Source organism: Dama dama, chromosome 17 (genome assembly GCF_033118175.1).
Source record: "Dama dama isolate Ldn47 chromosome 17, ASM3311817v1, whole genome shotgun sequence".
NCBI classification, from domain to species: Eukaryota; Metazoa; Chordata; class Mammalia; order Artiodactyla; family Cervidae; genus Dama; species Dama dama.
In genome coordinates this window covers 31,826,032-31,846,398 of record NC_083697.1, presented here as the reverse complement: position 1 = coordinate 31,846,398, position 20,367 = coordinate 31,826,032, and the positions used below count along the sequence as shown (strand labels likewise).

Below are 20,367 nucleotides of genomic sequence, written 5' to 3'. Positions count from 1 at the left end.
GAACAAGCAATCGAAGAGAGACACTCCCCAGATGGAATAGAACTCCATTTCAGAAATGATATCTCATCATTTCTGCTGTGAAAATTGAGTCATTAAGTCCAACCCACATTTAAGGAGAGGGGATCACACAGGGGCATGAATACCAGAAGGTGGGGATCATTGGGGTCCATCTTACAATGGGGTCCAGCTCACAATTGTACTTGCATAACTGATTTTTTTTCACTTAGCATAATGTCTTTTATCCATGTTATCACCCATGTGTCAGAGTTTCCTTCCTTTTAGGGGTGAATATAATTCCATTATGTGTATGTGCACAATTTTTTTTTATCCATCATCTGTTGATGGACACTTGGATTGCCTCCACTTTTTGGCTATTATGAATAATACTGCTATGCATATGGATGTAAGAGTGTGTTTTTAAAACCGACTATCAAAGTGGACAATTGGAGTTTAATCTTACAGGGATACTCTGTGGACTGTGTGTTTTCTAGCAACTTTTCTTCATTTCTTCCTTCTCTAATTGCTTTAGGTGTAGAGTTAGGTTATTTATTTGGCGCTAGCAACTTTTGTCAGTCATTGGCTGAGGGCTTCTTGGGAGGTACAGATTTCCTGGAACTTGTGGCTTATTGAATGTACAATAAACTCATGAATGGTGAGTTTTGTTTCTTTGGTGTGAAATGAGGCAGAACTCGATGTGGAAGAAAGACAGCGTGCAAGGAAACATGGGCTCAGACATAGAGAAAACTATGAAATGGGAGTATCCTGGGTGAGTCTTGTTTATTTGAAGGGTCTGGGATTGGGTGATTCAAATCAACCTTAATCTAGCTCTAAAAGCGAGGATGTTCCTGGGTGACTCTTGGTCACATAAGAACAATGGTGATGAAGCAGTGACAGCAGAAGCTGTATATGAGCCCATTGCTAAACGAGTCAGAGGCAAGCAGGTAGAAACAACGTTGTGTGGATAATTCTTCCACATTGTGAAATTCTGCAAATGGTATTTAGTTGGTGAGCATCATACTTAAAGTAACAGGACACAGCGGACACTGAAAAGAAAGGAAAGGAAAAAAAAAGTTGAAATGTTTCTAAAGCAACATTTGTGATTTGAATTTCAAATTTTCACTTTGTATACCAATGAATAAATTGGATTCCCTTTCCTTAAGTTTAGGTGAAAATAGGCAGATTAAATCAGTTATGAGATTTTTCAAAATGATGTGACACCCCGAGTAAGGAATATCTAAGTAGGCTTATACTCTCTTGGGGAATACTAATGCCCAGTTTTTGGCTAGTGTCTAGTTTGTGGGCCAAAGATAGGTGCTAGAATTTAGAATTCCAGAGATAATTTCTCCTTTGAAATAGAACAACAAAAATAATAATTGTCTTTTTATAAATTATGAACTTAAATTTGGGCTAGAATTTTATGAGCTAACTTCAGTAAGTTAATGTGCATTTAAAGCAATACCAAATTGGAAATAAAATTCTAGTGGTAAGGGTAGGTGATCATTTAAGTATTTTAAGAATTATGTATTTTATAAAGTGGTAATAAAACAAAATACATAAAGGAAGGAGATTATTTGCAAATTCCTGAAACCTCCTTCAGTTGCCTGTATGTGACTTCTCCAGCCATGACGTCCCTCCCCTTGCCTCCTCCACCTCCACACACCCTTTCTCTTGGCCCCAAATACTCAGACATAAAAATTATGTGAGTCACTTGCCATTTTCCAGTTTTCATTAATTCAACTGCTTCATTGATTTTGTCAAAATTCAGAGTATGGGTAATTAGTGCATCTAGGTTAATCTTCTTTGCCATATAATCAGAAACCAGTTTAGAGGCACCATCTCTGCCTTTCCAGCCTGGAAATACACAGATTAACAATAGATTTTATACATGTGAGCCAGTATACAAGAAAGGCCCTACAATTTGTTGCTGGAGGTGTTAGCTTTGAGGAAATACAAAGATTTCCTGCTAACTTGTCTGGACCATCAGGAGAATGAATGTCTGTCCCAGCCATAAACTTTGTGTGGAAGGCTATTATTCTGGAGGAGACCTCTGGGCCTGCAGAAGAGTATTTGTTTACAGCAGCTAGAACGTGGACCTCTTCTTAGAGACGCTTTGTGTGTGTGTGTGTGTGTGTGTGTGTGCGTGTGTGTGTGTGTGTGTGTGTGTGTGTGCGTGTGTGTTGATCTGCAGCTTCATGAAAGAGCCAAATATTTTAAGGGAAGAGAAGAACTTTCACCATGGCAGTGCTCAGTGACAGCTTTTGGAAAATGAATGTTTATAAAGCGAGATAAGAATAAAATGTGCCTTCAGGAAGTAACATTGCACAGGAAAAGATGGGATCAGTTAATATAAAACTTAGCATTGTATTTTCTCTGTTCTTGTGATTCTTTTTTTTTAAATTAATTAATTTATTTATTTTATTTGTGATTCTCAAGAAACGTTGTCTTCATGTTTAGCACTGTGCTGAGCGACATGCCCAGTGAGCCACCGCACAGAATTTGGTGGTCTGCTCATTTCTGCAAAGGGTGAGTGTGTGATTTTGCAAGGAGGCAATAGTGTCCTAAGCAGCTGGTTCTGTGACAGGGTCTTGGCAGTTACTTGCTTTTCTTGGTTCCAGCCCCAGCCAGTTTCTCCAGCCTTCCCAAAACTATTCTCAGCACAATCTAAAACACTTCCAATACATTTATTTTCTGTTTAATTTGGTTTTAATTATTTGTAATCAAGAATTCTAACTGATGCTCTGTGTTATGACATGAGGCATGGTGTGTTTTTCTATTTGTCTTTATCATTTAAAAAGTTGAAGTGTAATTAATATGTAACATATTTGTTTTATATGTATAATATAATGATTATGAAATGATTACTATTAAACTAAGTTTAGTTAACATCCATCACCACACAGTTACCATTTTTTCTTGTGATAACTTTTGATGTCTGTTCTACCTGTTGATTGGTGATCTGATAAAGCATTTTTATATCTATGTAAAGAACACTTTCACTTGTTCTTTGTTTCTTCTTTTAACCAAAAAAACAAACAAACAAAAAAGATGGGTCCAGGAACATAGAACTAGGCTAGATAGTGTTTCTGAACAAGGCCACTAATTTTAGGGAGGTGAATTTTTTCACTGTGTATGTTATAGAAGGTTTAGCAGTCCTGTCATTAGAGGCTATCCTTTAACTGAAAATCTCTGAAACCAGTGGATTATACTATCTATATAAGGAATTAACTTATGTTCATGACCATTATATGAATGCATAGGTATTGAGCAAAATAGTTTCCTTGTGAGTTTTGTTTGAAATATTAGTGATCCTATTTTACAAGAGTTAACTGAGTATGTGTATTTGGAATCAACAATTATTGTCTCTGAGGGAAATATTGTCTCTAGAGGAAAATAGCAATGGGTATGTCTAATTATCCCAAATGGGGGAACTGATAATTAAACTGATTTATTTCTTTTTTTTTGACTGGCCATGCCATTTATCTACTCTACGCCCATGAATTTGGTAAGATTCCTGATATCTATAGTACACTGCCATAAGTAGTTGGGAGAACACAAGTGGATCACCAGTCCCCAAAATTCAGGTAGCTCCTGGTTCTCATCTCTTTTGCCCAAGAATTCAAATTTCTCCCAAATCTCTGGATAAGCATATTTCTCTTAAGTATCAGTTTTCTTGCTTATGAGCCTACAATCCTACACAGATTTATTTTAGTTTGTTTTCTACTTCCTCAGTAAGAAAACTCTTCTAAAGTCTTTAAAATATATAAGTTCTAAGACAGGTTTAAAGAATGGAAAACCAAGGGATTCTATGAAAATTTTTTTTTCACTTTTATTGGTCATTTCTCTTTTCAATCATGAGTTCATTATGTTTAATGTCTTTGAATTGTACAATGCCAACTCAATTGTTTTGGGTAAGATTCAACATTAGTTGAACCATTTACTAATAATTCAGTATATTCTCCAAAGAATTCCAGTTGGCCGTCATATAACTGAATTGAATACAGTTATTGATCACAGTATTGCCTTTCCTTTTTGATTTAGAATTTGCATTAAACTTTGGACACTAATCAATTAAAAAAAACTCTTCCTTTGCATGAGAAAAAAATTACTAAGAAGCAACTGCATACATCAATATTCATCCCCTTATCTTAGATACTTGTGTGTCAAAACAAAAACTATAATCTAAAGCTCTCATTCAAGCATTCATTACACATTTCTCTACTTCCCTCCTCTATAATCCCACACATTTCCATTCTTCCCTGAATCATTCATACCTCCATAAACAGATCCCTTTAAAGTACGTCCTGAGAAGAACAAGTGGCCACTGATGTTGAGTTGGACACCAATGACCAACCCGATAATCACGCAGACCCCATGGCTCTCATGGCAGGATGCCAGGGCAGCTGCCTGTTGTAAAGCAATGTAAACAACGAGGAGGTTAAAAGGGGTACTGGAGAGCTGGACCTAAGTCTGAATCTCAGCTTGACTGTTCTCTGTGGTCTGTGACTTGCTTTTCTGATGCTCCTTGTCCTCATTTGAAATAACATTTATCTTTTAAGAATGCGCTGAAACATAAATAAGACATATCTGGTGTAATAGATGAAAATCAAAAAATGAAAATAAAGGCACCCATGGTAGTAGTAATAATAATAATGATAGTAATAATTTTTATAAGAACCATTACTGACACTGGTGGTTAGTTAGAGCTGACATATTCATAGGGCTTCCCAGGTAGTCCTAGTGATAAAGAACCCTTCTGCCAATGCAGGAGATGTTAGAGATGAGGGTTCAATCCCTGGGTTGGGAAGATCCCCTGGAGAAGGGAATGGCAACCCACCCCAGTATTTTTGCCTGGAGAATTCCATGCACAGAGGAGCCTGGCAGGCTATAGTCTGTGGGGTTGCAAAGAGTCAGACATGAGTGAAGTGACTTAGCATATTCTTTCAGATACTGAAAAATATAGTTGGCTATTTGTATAGCATCATATATTAGCAAAGTCATATATAAACATGTTCCCATTATTTATTTTCAAATGCTATTTTTTGGAGCAAGACTATCTGCAGGAAAACCTGTGACAAAGATTTTGTTATATCATTTTACAGAAGAGGGGATTTATGTGTAGTGAGGAATGGAAGCATTTTGTAAGCTGAGGAAAGGGCCTCAGTTGGAAGAGACAGATCTAGGGTTTTCATGGAGCTGATTAGAAGATGGAGACATGCAACCCAATAGTATGCTATTTCTACAGTCCCAAAGAAATACAGTCTCAAATTGTGAAATAATTTCCTACCCATTTATATTCTTACATAAACCGTATTCAGCCAGAAAAATTACCAGTTTTTTCCTTCATTCTTGAAATGAACTCTTTTAATCAAGGTTGGCAAATAATGTTTCTTGGACGATTATCTCAGATCCAACATGAAAGACTGCTGAAAGTGTAGAGCTTTGCAGGGTCATTAATTATTCTTATCACACTTAGATCTTCTGGCTTGGAAGTTATAGTTACTAAGCAGCTCCTTATTATGAAATAATTCAGTTACAATTCCTTACAAAGCTTTTTTTCCCCTGTCTATTGTAGGCTGTCTGCTTATTTGCAGGAATAGTATTGATATAATGGAACAGAGGGAGAAGAAAACTCAGTATGGGAGTTCAGTGCTTGGGATAGTGAATAGATTTATGAGTAGGCAGAAGGGACCAGGTGGGATGTCAGGGGCACAAAGAGAATTAAACAGAAGATTGTGGAGGGAATTTTAGAATTTTCACTCAGTTAAAAATCTAAAATAAACACTGGGGGCTTCCCTCATGGTCCAATCGATAAGAATCTGCCTTCCAATGCAGGGAGCACAGATTCGATACCTGGGCAGGGAAGATCCCACATGCTGTGGCACGACTAAGCCCATGTGCCACAATTTCAGCCCATGTACTGCAACTACTGAAGCCCGGGAGCCTAGAGCCTGTGTTCCACAAGAAAAAATCCATGGAAATGAGAAGCCCATGCACCACAATAAAGAGTAGCCCTCACTCACCACAACTAGAGGAAGCCCTATGTGCAGCCATGAAGACCCACCACAGCCAATAAATAAATAAAGTCTAAAAAAAAAAGACTGGTAGAAATATTGGTAATTTTCACAATTGGGAATCACATACCACAGTTTCTGGATTTCCAATGACCTCAAAGCTAAAGTCCACACCATCACCTGTCAGGTCAAATAAAACCTCTTGGATGGGTTTCTCATAGTCCTGTGGGTTGATGCACTCCGTGGCACCCACTTCTTTTGCCTTCTCAAATTTGTCTTTGTTGATGTCCACTGCGATGATCCTGGCTGCTCCGGCTGCTTTGCAGCCCATGATAACAGACAGGCCAACCCCTCCCAGGCCAAACACTGCACAGGTGGAGCCTGGGGTCACCTGCAAACCCAAAGGCAGAAAAAAGAGCAAAGGGAACTTATATTGTTACTTAGTTGGACAGACAAGATCTGAATGTACTTTTTCATGAGACATAAACTAAGGCCATTTTCAAATAAAACATGTGACAAAAGAGTTTTAGCTTCTCAACATATTTCTAGATATGGGATACTTTTTCACAGAGGAGCAAAAACTAACCTGTAAAAAGAATTTTAAGTCTCAGGAATTAGGGTAAGTAGAAGAAGTTTAATGAACTTTCATGGACTCTTAAGACTTATTTAACAGAGTATTTAATTTCATATATTTTTTAGTTTTCCACCTTCTTGCAACATTTCCTTTCTCTTTTCTTTTGGATATCCATAAACTTTGCTTCACTTACAGTGTCAGTGTCACACAAAGGTAAAGGCTTATTTTTTATTGCATCTAAAATGAGACTAATTTAAATTGAACCCCATCCTAAGTCTCTGGATAGTATGGGGACTAATGGAGATTGGAAAAAATAAAGAACTAAGATTCACTTGGTGCTTCAGCCTGGATGGGAGAGGGCCTTGGGGAGAGTGGATACATGGCCGAGGGCCTTTGCTGTTCACCTAAAACTATCACAACATTGTCAACCGGCTATACTCCAATACAAAATAAGAAATACCAAAAGAAAAAAAAATTAAACAGGAAATTTATTAGCCACTTAAATAAAGAAGCTAGGCAGGTTTGGGTGATATTCCAGAGACTGTCATTTAACAGTAACCTACTCTAGAGTTCTCCAGTGGACTAGTGGTTAGGAGTCCAGGCTTTCCCTGCTATGGCTTGTATTCAGTCCCTTGCTCGGAAACTGAGATCCTGCAAGTCAACGTGGCACCACCAAAAAGAAAAAAAAAAAAAAAAAATCAAACAAAGCAGTAACCCACTCAACCAGAGTGGGATTACGTGACTAGTCTGTTTTATATACCAACATCTTTCTCCATCAATTGGTCTTTTTACTTCCCTTTTGTTTTTATAGGAACTTATCACCATCTGTTATTTGATGCAACAGAATAGAAGCTCAATGGGCACTTTTAGCTGTTGAATCCCAGCACCTGGAGCAGTGAATGGCCCCATAAATGTATGTTGAAAGAAAAAAAGAATTAACTGGAATGTGGAAGGATACATAGTCATTTTTAAACAGTATTATGTTTAACTCCCAGGAATTCCTGATGTCTCCACTTGTGAATGGCATCTAGACTTAATTTACCACATACTACTGACCAAGAGGGAATGGAAAATATGTGCAAGGGAGTATAGGTGACTAAACAATAATAAAGAACTCAAGGATGTTTTGAGGCAGGTTTGCGAGTCTCTCCCAGGCTATATGATCAGACATGGCCCAGATACCTAAGGCCTTCCAACTCCATGTGTCAACAATTACATTCATAATGGATATAAATGCTTCTCACCTTGGCAGTATTGATTGCACCACCATAACCAGTAGAAAAACCACAGCTAACTAGGAATACTTTCTCCAGGGGTGCAGCTGCATCAATCTTGGTGACTGAGATTTCATTCATTACAGTGTATTCAGAGAAAGTGCTTGTATTCGCAAAGTGGTATACTGGTTTTCCCTTGCAGGTAAACCTACTGGTACCATCAGACATCAGGTGGGTTTCTCCCTGTCTTTTATAGACAAAAGCAAGCAAGAAACATTTATTTGGAATTAGAAAGTTTAGATTCCTCTTAAGGAAATTGAGTTAATTTTTCAAAAAACTGTTTGTAAAAACTTACTTGAATTTTATACAAAAATTGCCTGCAGAATTAAGGCAAGAGGTGCATTCTCCACACTGTGGTAGAAAGAGTGCGATAACTTTATCTCCTAAAAGAGCAAAATCGTTTATGAAGGCATTATTTTTAAAGTAAAGAGATAGCTGTATCTCAGGAACTCAACAACAAGGCACTCAAGAAAATATAACTAAGAATTAGTTCAACATTTAATTGTGCTTGCTATTGTGGAGAATACTTAACAAAAAAGGGGATATCTTTGGCATGTGTGTCTAGCCCTGGGCTCAATGTCTGACTCCCAAGGAGCTGGCCTCAGATTTGCCTCCTTTCCAAGTTCCTCTTGAGGCACCAGAAGACTTTGTCATGTAGCCACCGAGCCAGGTCTTTTCTTACATTTTCTATATAACTTCTGCAGTCAGGAATTGGATTTAAAATTGTATGGATACCACAAACTCACAGAATAAGCTTCTGGATCAGGGAGAAAGGATCGTCTCCATGCTACTTTCTGTGTTTTACATCAATCCTTTCTCCAGAGGTAGGCAGTTTTCTCTACTAATGTTCAAAGTATAAGAAGAATGTTAGAATAACCTGTCTGTAAGGGACTTACTGACTGCCCCATTGTCTATCCTTGTAAACCAGAGCAATTTCATATTTTCTGTAAAAGTAATTTGTAGAATTTCATTTATTTTCAGGTTTTTAAAAAAGTAATACATACTCATGGTAAAATTTAAACAGCACAAGTGAAAATTGACATCCAAGTCTCCAGGCTTCCTTATCCCACCCTAAAGACAATTATGTTTATCAATATCCAAGGTATTTTTCAGAGACATAATCCCTTTAGAAATACAAAAACTAGCTGATTCATGTCAATGTATGGCAAAAACCACTACAATATTGTAAAGTATTTAGCCTCCAACTAATAAAAATAAATGGAAAAAAAAAAACCAAACTAGCATACTATGTTCCCTATCATAGGCCTTGCTTTTTTACTTAACAGTTGATCTTGGAGATTTCTTATCTTAGTATATACAGCATTCTATCATTTATTTAATATTTACATAGTATTCTGTTATATAAATATATCATAATTTATTTAAGCAGCCCCCTGTCTGTATACTGACAGACATTTAGGTTGTTTTCTATTTTTATTATTTCTTCCTCCCTGACATGAAAGAGAATAATGCAATAAATATTTTGGGCACACATGGTCTGTGGTAGGCAGAATTTCTAAAATGGCTCACCAAAGATGTCTTATCCTAATTCCCAGAAACTAAACATGTCAAGTTATCATGCCTGTGAATGTTACATGGAAAGAAGAGAGGCTTTGCAGATGTAATTAAGATTACTAAGCAATTGACATTAAAATGGGAGATTATCCTGGGTTATTTAGGTGGACGAAAGATCCATGAAAGGAGACAAGAGGAAAGCAGAAGAGGAAGAAAAAGTGATTCAAAGCATGAGGACTTGATGTGACATTGCTGCTTTGAGGCTAGAAGTGGGTGAAGGGGCCCCATGAGAAGGAATGTGAGCGGCTTCAAGGAGCTGAGGTCTGTAGCCCCAGCTGACAGCCCATCAACTGAGGCTGAGAACTTTGGTCTTAGAACCTTAGAGGTTGTCAGCCCTAAATATTACACTTTCAAGTCTGCTAATTTTTTAGATAAACAGTGTTTTTCTGTTGTTTTTAAAATTTTAATTTATTTAGGGTTTGAGAATAGACATCTTCTCACATGCTTAAAAAGCATTTGTGTGTATATGTGTATATATCTATATCTCTCTATATATTTCCCTCCAAACTAGATGTATATTTCCTTTGCCAATTTTCATAAGTTAGTGTTAAAGAATTCTTTATAAATTAAAGAAATTTGCCGACTGTCATATTGGCTTGTTGATTTGGGGGGAGGGTATTTTTTTTAACACAGAATTTTAAACTTTATTTTCAAATTTATCGATATGTTATTTTACATCTGAATTTTTTGTGTTGGTTAAAATTTCCTTCCCTTCTCTGAGGTATTTCAAAATGTTCTGTTATAATAATTTATAGTACTTCTATTGTTTTTTCACATTTAATTCTTGGATTCATATAACAGGTTTCTTTCTATAAAGAATGTAATAGCAACTCAAGTTACTTTTATTCTCCAGAAAACTATCCAGTTGTTTCAGTATCATATATTGAAATCCATGTGTCCCCCTCAAATGTGAAAGGCAAACTTAATCCTATATTAAATTCCTATATATATTTGATCCAGTTCTGAACTTCTTCCCTGTTTTGTTCACTAATGTGTTCAACTGTTTATCATGGTTGAACTATTTATCATATCCTTCATTTAAACAGTTGTTCAACGGTTTCTCTCAGTTGATTTTTTTGGGGAAATTTTTTGTCTCATTTGCACCTTCTTTCAGGTTCAATTTCAGTGCATTCTATTTTTTATTTTTATTAATATCAAAATATAAGTATAAAGAATACATTTAGTATTTTTTTGTAATTTATACTTAACCCTCCTTTTCTAAGAAATGAGCAGTATTTTACCGTTTATTTTGCTTAATCTTAACAAAATTTAAGGGATGCTTTTTATTCTTGAGGTGGGTTCCAAGTTGCTGCTATTTTTTCCAGGTACCAGTTCATACCTGCTTTCACTGTGCTCACTCCTTCTCCCACACTCTCGACTATTCCAGCTCCTTCATGGCCCATAATGATAGGGTAGTGTTGATGCTGAAGATTTTTAGTCTTCAACATTTTCATCTCGGTCCCACAGAGCGCCGTGGCCACCATCTGTATGGAAGGCAAAGAGTAATATAGTTTTCTCTGTCTCAGAGATGTTCTAGAATTATTAACGTTGTAAACTGATTTGGTAGTTTGATATGCTGCATTAATATTAATGCATTCATTTCTTAGTTTTAATTCTGGACAAGGGCCAGTAATGTGTTTCAATCGATGCAATGTTTTTCACTAGCTAGTTTTGGAATCAAATGATGATTTTAAAACTTACTGCAGAGGGTAGGGTGGGTTCAGAAGAGATCGTTGTAAAACCACATGTGCTTCACTGGAGCTTGTAGGTGGGAGTGTGGAGGAGCAAGACCAATTATAGAAATGAAGGAATTGGAATACAGGAAGGAGAGGGATAATGCCTCCTATTATAATTGAGGCTTTAATTTATTTCACAGGAGGGCCTTACAGTTGTGTTGTTGGTACAAGTTGTAATTCCACTTTTTGTTGTAAATCAGCCAGATAAAGTGGAGGCACTCAGAGCAGTGGTTACTAAAGAGTTCAGAGCTGAAATCTTGGCTCTGCACCCCTGTTTAACTGTGTGATCAGGGGATAAATTGTCCTTCTGAGTCTCAGTTTCTTCACCTCTAAAATGGGTATGGGGTTGGACTGTATGTGCACACGCACACACACATACACACACATGGCTAACTCAAGAATTGAAATCTATTGAAATTTGACCATGCAAAAGGGGGATAATTTGAAGGCTATAATAAAATTGCTTGTAACCTTACTGTAAGCAGTGCAGTTAGAACTAATGGATCTAGAAATCCATCAAGCAGCCTTTGTCTTCATCTGTCTACTTTGACTCAGTGTGTGTATGGCTGCATTTTCCTATCATTCTATGCAGACAGGCTTTTTCTTATTTATCATGATCACCTGGTTAAAAATGACTGCCAGCCCTGAGCCCCTCCAGCCTCTCTAGGTCTGTCCATCGCCTGTCTTGCTCAGACTCTGTATCTTGTTCAAATTCTTGAGTGAGAGATTCAGATTTGTAGCTTATCAGATAATGGCTGGATGTCCTTGAGGTCATATCCGTTCACATCTCTCTGTATGAGTTGTGATCCTGTGGGTGGAGAGTGACTAGAGATAGCCAAATGACCTTCTGTGCACTCCATGGATCATATAGGCCAGAGAAAACTTTTTGAAAAGAGGGCATGGATTGCACAGGCAAGGTAACTTAGAAAATGATGATCACTCTGTGATCCATTAATAAACAATACCTATTCATCATTATTAACATTAAATGGTGAAAATTCAAAAGAAATTGAACTAGACGTCAGGTGAACTACCTTCTGGCCTGGTAGCCTCTTATTAGAATCACCTAGCGGAGATTTAAAAACTCTCATGATCAGACTGCATGCATGCTAAGCTGCTTCAGTCGTGTCCGATACTTTGCAACCCTATAGACTGTAGCCTGCCAAACTCCTCTGTCCAGGGGATTCTCCAGGCAAGAATACTGAGTGGATTGCCATGCCCTCCTCCAGGGAATCTTCCCAACCCAGGGATCAAACCCAGGTCTCCTGCTTGGCAGGAGGGATCTTTACCACTAGTGCCCCTTGGGAAGCCTGATCAGACTGCACTCCACACCAGATAAATCACAAATTCAAAATGTGTAAGGGTGGGATTCAGTTTTCAGCATTTTTCAGAGCTCCCAAATGATTCCAGACATATAAGCAAGGTTGAGAAAAGCAGCTGAAGTCTCTGTTCTTATTTAACTGCTTGAACAGTCCTGTACATTATTGATTTCAATCTTATTTTTAAAATAACAGGTATCCGTAAGCCCCTTCCAGCTCTAACCTGAATTCCAAAGACTGACTCTTGATTTATCTATAATCAAACAAGATTACATAAAACATACAGTCAGTCCTTCTTTTCCATGGGTTTTTCATCCATGGATTCAACCAATAAGGGATTGAAATTATTTTAAAAAATCCAGAAAGTCTCCCAAACAAAACTTGAATTTGCTGCATGCTGGCAACTATTTACATGTCATTTACATTGTATTTACAACAATTTGTATAGCATTTATCATGTATTAGGTATTTTAAGTAACCTAGGTGCTAGCGGTAAAGAACACTTCTGCCAATGCAGGAGATGTAAGAGACGTGGGTTCGACCCCTGGGTGAGGAAGATCCCCTGGAGGAGGGCACAACAACCTATTCCAGTATTCTTGCCCAGAGAATCCTCTGGACAGAGGAGACTGGTGGACTACAGTCCATAGGGTCGCAAAGAGTCAGACACAACTGAAGTGACTTAGCAGAGATGATTTAAAGTATACAGGAGAATGTGTGTAAGTTATATGCAAATACCACACCATTTTATATAAGGAACTTGAGCCTCCTAGGATTTGCTATGGAGTGGGGGAGTCTTAGTACCAAACCCCTGCAGATATAGGGGGAGGACTGTATTTCAAGGTAACTTAAATATCATGAAGAATATCATAAAGAAAATCGAAAGTACGGATTAAAGTATGGTTTGTGGGTAGAAACTTCTTTTAATTAGTAATAGTTAAAAATAAGTGTCCATTGGGTATGTAGTCTATGCTATACCTTCCTAACTGTTTCTCTGGCTGGATTTGAAGACTAATGGAAATGTTTAATAAAAAAGAAATAGGAGAGTGTGCAGTTTTCTTTCTGAATTGAACATTGTGAAAAGAATCTATAACCTACAGTGAACAGCTCTGAGTTTTGGTGTGGAAATATCGTGGATTTTTTTTTTTTTTTTACCTTTATGCGAACTTCTTTTGCCTTTGGTGGAGCCACTTCTACCTCCTCAATGGAAAATGATCCACCAGGCTTCCAGACTATGGCTGCTCTGCACCTGATAACCTGGGAAGAAGAATGTGGAGGCAGAAAGGGAGACTCCTTAAGCTTGGGAGTTAGAGAATTCCTATATTAATGATTATTAGAAGGTTGAAGCCAATTCTTTCACACTCAAGCCTAGATTAAAAAAAAAAAAAGGAAGAAATCTTTGCTTAAATATACTCAGAATGTAGCCTCTTGACCTCAATTCAACTTTTCTTGTACTATCAGTGTCTGTATTTACAACAGTCTTGCAATTCTAACTGTATTTACATACTGCTACACAACCGAGAGGATAGATGTCATACTTTTGATCTTATGATGAATGAGGTTGTTCAGTTTCAGGGTAGAAATGACTTTGCAACATGAGAGTTATTTGTGGTCCTAGGTATGGGAGAGAATCAGTTTTGGGGTGCAGGCAGGAATGGAGACCATCTAGTTGTGGCATTTCATCCAATGGTGGTGGTCACTGGCAGACTGAGATTGGAAAGGTTGTTGGTGGTAAGGTAGTCCTTCAAGGGTTCTGATTTCAGCCCATCATTGTTCTCACTATAAATTATTATCCTATGTGATTTCACCTAGCTTTTATAAAATCAACTATTACTTTTATGTAGATGATCTTAATAACAGACTTGTTACTAAACTTTAGATTCTATTCATTGGCTATTCAAATGTACTGTGTTTATTTTCTCAGTTATGTCCAACTGTTTGTGATCCTTTGGACTGTCCTACAGGTATCTCAAATTCAACATGATAAAACATGAAGACACTGTTATTTCTTTCTTCCACCCCCCTCACCCTGCCCCCCACCACTTCCTTTGACCGGTGGTGGACACAGCACACAATTTGTTCTTTGCTTTCTCTGTTTCAATGAGTTGCCATGGAATCTATTCAATAATACAAGAAAGAAACCTGGAAAGAACCTTGATTTGTCTCTTTCCCTCAACCTCCACAATGTGAAAATTTCTGTGATCTGACCCCTCTTCTCCATTTCTGCTGCCACTGTGTGGTCCAGTCCTCGTTGTCTTTCACCTGGCTTGGTTCATCACCTTGAAGTCCATCTTTTATAGCATGGCTGTGCTTAGCTGCTCAGCTGTGTCTGACTCTTTGTGACCCCATGGACTGTAGCCCGCTAGGCTCCTCTGTCCATGGGGATTCTCCAGACAAGAATACTGGAGTGGGTTACCATGCCCCCCTCTAGGGGATCTTCCTAACCCAGACCTGAATTGAACCCAGGTCTCCCAATTGCAGGCAGTTTCTTTACTGTCTGAGCCACAGGGAAGCCCTGAACTATAATCCTTTTCATGCTAATTCCCTACCTAAAAATGATATTGTCACCAATTGTTTGTCAGGATCTGTTGACATGGTCTACAAAGATTTCCATGATCTTCCTGTCAGTCTTTCCAACATTATTTCTCATCATTTCCTGCCCTCAGGAGCAACAGAAAAATTCTGGATAATTTTCTCCTGTTTTTCCTCATATTTTGTCTACCTGCACAACTGTCTCCTCCTTTCCCTGGTAAATTCTTACATCTGTAAATTTTCTTAGATGTCACTTTCTCTGGGAAGCCAGGCAAGATTGGGGGCGATGCCTCTCTCTCTTTTTTACTACCCTTGGACTCTCTTCATAGTTACTATGTCTCTCTATGAGATCCTTTAAGGAGGGGATCTATCTTTAACTTTGGAAAGTTTGATATATGGCTTGATATATTGCCTATTAAAGGACTGAAAAAAAAAACTGAAGAAAGGCAAGGCACATAAAAGGAAAAAAAGAAAAGGGGAAGGAGGAAAGATATTAAGATTAAGATTGTCTTCCACCTTTAGGAGTATAGAGAGTAGCTGAGTGATGAGGTATTGGTAAATAGACAAGCACCCAGGTTGACACATTTATGATATGACATAAAAAAGAATGCTATACTTACTTTCCCTGTAGTACTCATGCTGATTTTCTCTGTGTTCTTCTGGCCACAGATGAATATACTGAGAAAAGGAGATTCTGGTTACAACTTTCAAAGTCCAAGAGAGTAGAGGTTACTGTTTGATCAAGAGGCTGAGTCCTGTCCTATGTGTATTAATCAGGTAATTAATAGACCTCATAGCTGTAAACAGATTTTCCTGTTCCTTGACTGAATTTCCTAATTATAATATGAAAAAGATTTAGCTCAGTGCAAAAGCACAAAAGGTGAAATTGTGCAAAGCTTTTTTTCTCTTAGTCATGAGGTTCCCCTCTTAGTATCTATTCTGTTGAATTTTAAATTTGGTCTTCTAAATGTCCAAGTTTAAAATTTCTAATAACATGTATAAAATTGTGTCTGTGTTGTTTTTCTAATGCAGATATGGTATCTATGAGTCTAAATTTGAGTAATCTATTGGTTTTCCAAGCTTGTGTCCCATTGTTGAGGAGTTAGGATGTTACTAGCTAGTTTTATCTGGTAGTTTAGCATAAACTCATCTCTTGGTGTGCTGAGCTGGTTACTCAGAGAAATTGAAACCAATTTGGGTAAGAAGCCTAGCAATCAGGATTTGAAGTTGAGCAAATCTCTGTATGTGGATTAAGAGACTTGACCAGGACCCTGATGAACATGAGGAAAAGGAAATACATTCCCAATGAAAGACAACACCAGTAGGCAGGTTTTAGCTAGAAGGCAAGAAAAGATTAAATGCTCTTTCTGTGTCATGATATGAGCATATGATTTCCTTCCTTAGCCTGTGAGATTACAGTGGATTATATTGATTGGTTTTCAAATATTGAACCAGCTTTACATATCTGGAACAAATTCTACTTGGTGTATTAGTTTTCTTTCTTTGCACTGTCTGTCTGATTTTGGTTTCATAGTAAAAATAATTTCATAAAATTATTTCCTCCTCTTCTATTTTCTGGGAGAGATTGTGTAGAATTGATATTAATTCCTTAAATGTTTGGTTGAATTCTTTAATGAAACCATCTGGGTCTAGAGATTTCTATTTTGGGCTGTTTAAAATTGTGAATTCAATTACCTTTGTATTTGTTGGTTGGTTGGTTTGGTTTAGTCTCTAAGTCGTGTCCGACTTTTGCAACTCCATGGACTCTAGCCCACCAGGTTCCTCTGTCCATAGGATTTTCCAGGCAAGAATGTATAAACAGCTGAGCCACAGAACTGTTAATAGTATTCCCTTATTACTCTTTTGATGTTTGCAGTGTCTGTAATAATATACTCTGTTTGATTCCTTATTATTGATAATTTGTGTCTTTTTTCTCTTTTCCTTTGTCGGAAGCCACTCTTATATTTCAGGCATTCATCTGATGCTGGGCTAATGATGATGAACGTGGTATTCAGAGTCCACAGTCTCATAGTGTGAACAATAATCAGACAGTTACAATACAATGTTTGACATGGTATAATGGGGGGAGTAGAGGGTGCAATAGAAACAGAGAGGAAGTATATGTAACCTATATTTCTGGGAGCCCAAGAGTCTTGCTATAATGTGATTTGGACAATGGCTGGGAGTTAGGAACATAGAGTTTGGTGGGGATGGGGTTTGGGCATGGATGAGTTCCAGAACAGAGAACTACATGTGTGAAGGCTCACAGACAAGGACTCTGGTATCTTTTGAAGGACAGGAACTAGGGGAAGACTGAAAGAAGTTCAATGTAATTGAGGCACAAAGAATGAAATGAAAGATGTGAGGATATCATGGAAGATTCATGTAGAGAAAGGAGTGGTGAGAATGCCAAATTTACTCAGCTGATAATTGGCTATGGGATTCTGGTAAGTCTCTACACTGAGCTTCCCTTGGTCTTGATTTTCTTCCCCATAAAATGAAGGTGACTGCCAAATAATCTCAGAAATTACCTCTGCCCACACCCCAACAAAGCTAAGTCCAATAGGTCCCTTTGCAGAAAGGTTCTACAAATGGCTTCCAACAACACAAGAGATGACTCTATAAATGGACATCCTAGATGGTCAGTACCGAAATCAGACTGATTCTGTTCTTTTCAGCTAAAGGTAGAGAAACTCTATACAGTCAGCAAAAATAAGACCAGGAAGCTGACTGTGGCTCAGATCATGAACTCGTCTTTGCAAAATTCAGGCTTAAACTGAAGAAATGAGGGAAAACCTCTAGGTAGTTCAGTATAACCTAAATCAAATCCCTTATAATTATACAGTAAAAGTGACAAATAGATTCAAGGGGTTAGATCTGTTAGACAGACTACCTTAAGATCTATGGATGGAGGTTCATAACATTGTATAGGAGGCAAGGATCAAAACCACCCCAAAGAAAAAGAAATGCAAGAAGACAAAATGGTTGTCTGAGGAGGCCTTACAAATAGCTGACAAAAGAAGAGAAGTGAAAGGCAAAAGAGAAAAGGAAAGATATATCCATCTGAATGCAGAGTTCCAAAGAATAGTAAGGAGAGATAAGAAAGTCTTCTTAAGTCAACAGTTCAAAGAAAAAGAGGAAAACAATAGAATGGGAATGACTAGAGACCTCTTCAAGAAAATTAGACATATCAAGGGAACATTTCATGCAAAGATGGGCACAATAAAGGAGAGAAATGGTAAGGACCTAACAGAAGCAGAAGAGATAAAGAAAAGGTGGCAAGAATACACAGAAGAACTATATAAAAAAGTCTTAATGACCTGATAACCATGATGATGGGATCACTCACCTAGAGCTAGACATTATGGAATGTGAAGTCAAGTGGGCCTTAGGAAGCCTTACTACAAGCAAAGCTAGTGGAGGTGACAAAATTCCATTTGAGCTATTTCAAATCCTAAAAGATAATGCTGTGAAAGTGCTGCACTCAATATACCAGCAAATATGGAAAATTCAGCAATGGCCACAGGACTGGAAAAGGTCAGCCTTCATTCCAATTGCAAAGAAGAGCAATGACAAAGAATGTTCAAACGACCAGACAATTGCACTCATTTCATATGCTAGGAGGAGAAGGCAATGGCAAGCCACTCCAGTACTCTTGTCTGGAGAATCCCGTGGATGGAGGAGCCTGGTAGGCTGCAGTCAGTGGGGTCACTTAGAGTCGGACACGACAGAGCGACTTCATTTTCACTTTTTACTTTCATGCATTGGAGAAGGAAATGGCAACCCACTTCACTGTTCTTGCCTGGAGAATCCCAGGGAAGGGGAAGCCTGGTGGGCTGCCGTCTATGGGGTTGCACAGAGTCGGACACGGTTGAAGTGACTTAGCAGCAGCAACAGCATATGCTAGGAAGATAATGCTCAAAATCTTTCAAGTTAGGCTTCAACAGTACATGAACCAAGAACTGCCAGACATACAAGCTTGATTTAGAGAAGGCAGAAGAACCAGAGATCAAATTGCCAACATCTGTTGGATCATAGAAAAAACAATATAATTCCAGAAAAACATCTACTTCTGCTTCATTGTCTGCTCTAAACCCTTTGACTGTGTGGATCACAACAGGCTGTGGAAAATTCTTCAAGAGATGGGAATAACAGGCCACCTTACCTGCCTCCTGAGAAACCTGGATGCAGGTCAAGAAGCAACAGTTAGAACTGAACATGGAACAGTGGAATGGTTCCAAATTGGGAAAAGAGTTCATCATGGTTGTATATTGTTACCCTGTTTATTTATCTTATATGTGGAGTAGATAATGCAAAACGCCAGGCTGGATGAATTACAAGCTGGAACCAAGAGGCCAGGAGAAATAGCAACCACCTCAGATATGCAGATGATACCACACTAATGGCAGAAAGGGAAGAGAAACTAAAGACCTCTTGGTGAAGGTGAAAGAGGAGAATGAAAAAGATGGCTTAAAACTCAACATTCAAAAAAAGAAGATCATGGCACTTGGTCCTATCTCTTCATGGCAAATAGATGGGGAAAAAATGGACACAATGGTAAATTTTATTTTCTTGGGCTCCAAAATCACTGTGGATGGTGACTGCAGCCACAAAATTAAAGGACACTTGCTCCTTGAAAGAAAAGCTATGACAAAACTCAGTTCTGTTCAGTTGAGATGTTCAGTCGTGTCTGACTCTTTGCGATCCCATCAACAGGCATGCCAGGCTTCCCTGTCCATCATCAAATCCCAGAGCTTTCTCAAACTCATGTCCATTGAGTCGGTGATGCAATCCAACCATCTCATCCTCTATCATCCCCTTTTCCTTATGCCTTCAGTCTTTCCCAGCATCAGAGTCTTCTCTAATGAGTCAGTTGTTTACATCAGGGGGCCAAAATATTGGATCTTCAGCTTCAGCATCAGTCTTTCCAGTGGATGTTCAGGACTGATTTCCTTTAGGATTGTCTGGTTTAATCTCCTTGAGGTCCAAGAGACTCTCAAGAGTCTTCCCCAACACCATAGTTCAAAAGCATCAATTCTTCAGCACTTAGCTTTCCTTATGGTCCAACCCTCACATCCATACATGACTACTAGAAAAACCATAGCTTTGACTAGATGGACTTTTGTCAGGAAAGTAATGCCTCTGCTTCTTAATATGCTGTCTGGGTTTGTCATAGTTTTTCTTCCAAGGAATAAGCATCTTTTAATTTCATGGCTGTGGTCACCACTTGCAGTGATTTTGGAGCTCAAGAAAATAAAATTTGTCACTGTTTCCATTCCCCCCCAACTATTTGCCATGAAGTGATGGGACTGAATGCCATGGTCTTCTGCTGGGAGCCAGCACACAAGA

General features: G+C 38.2%; 1 protein-coding gene and 1 long non-coding RNA gene across 4 annotated transcripts in view; one reads left to right on the top strand and one right to left on the bottom strand.

Annotated features, from left to right (window-relative positions):
• LOC133071703 (uncharacterized) overlaps nucleotides 1-20,367 on the top strand; it is a 178,003-nt gene that overhangs the window by 95,551 nt on the left and 62,085 nt on the right. The gene's annotated exons all lie outside the window — the stretch shown is intronic.
• On the bottom strand, nucleotides 1,019-15,656 carry LOC133071701 (alcohol dehydrogenase 6-like). The gene is made up of 9 exons (XM_061164356.1): nucleotides 15,639-15,656; nucleotides 13,642-13,743; nucleotides 10,774-10,918; nucleotides 8,155-8,242; nucleotides 7,830-8,046; nucleotides 6,142-6,402; nucleotides 4,272-4,404; nucleotides 1,713-1,851; nucleotides 1,019-1,043 (listed from the first exon to the last, which is right to left on the bottom strand). The coding sequence occupies exons 1-9, from the start codon at nucleotides 15,654-15,656 to the stop codon at nucleotides 1,019-1,021; spliced, it is 1,128 nt and encodes a 375-aa protein (XP_061020339.1).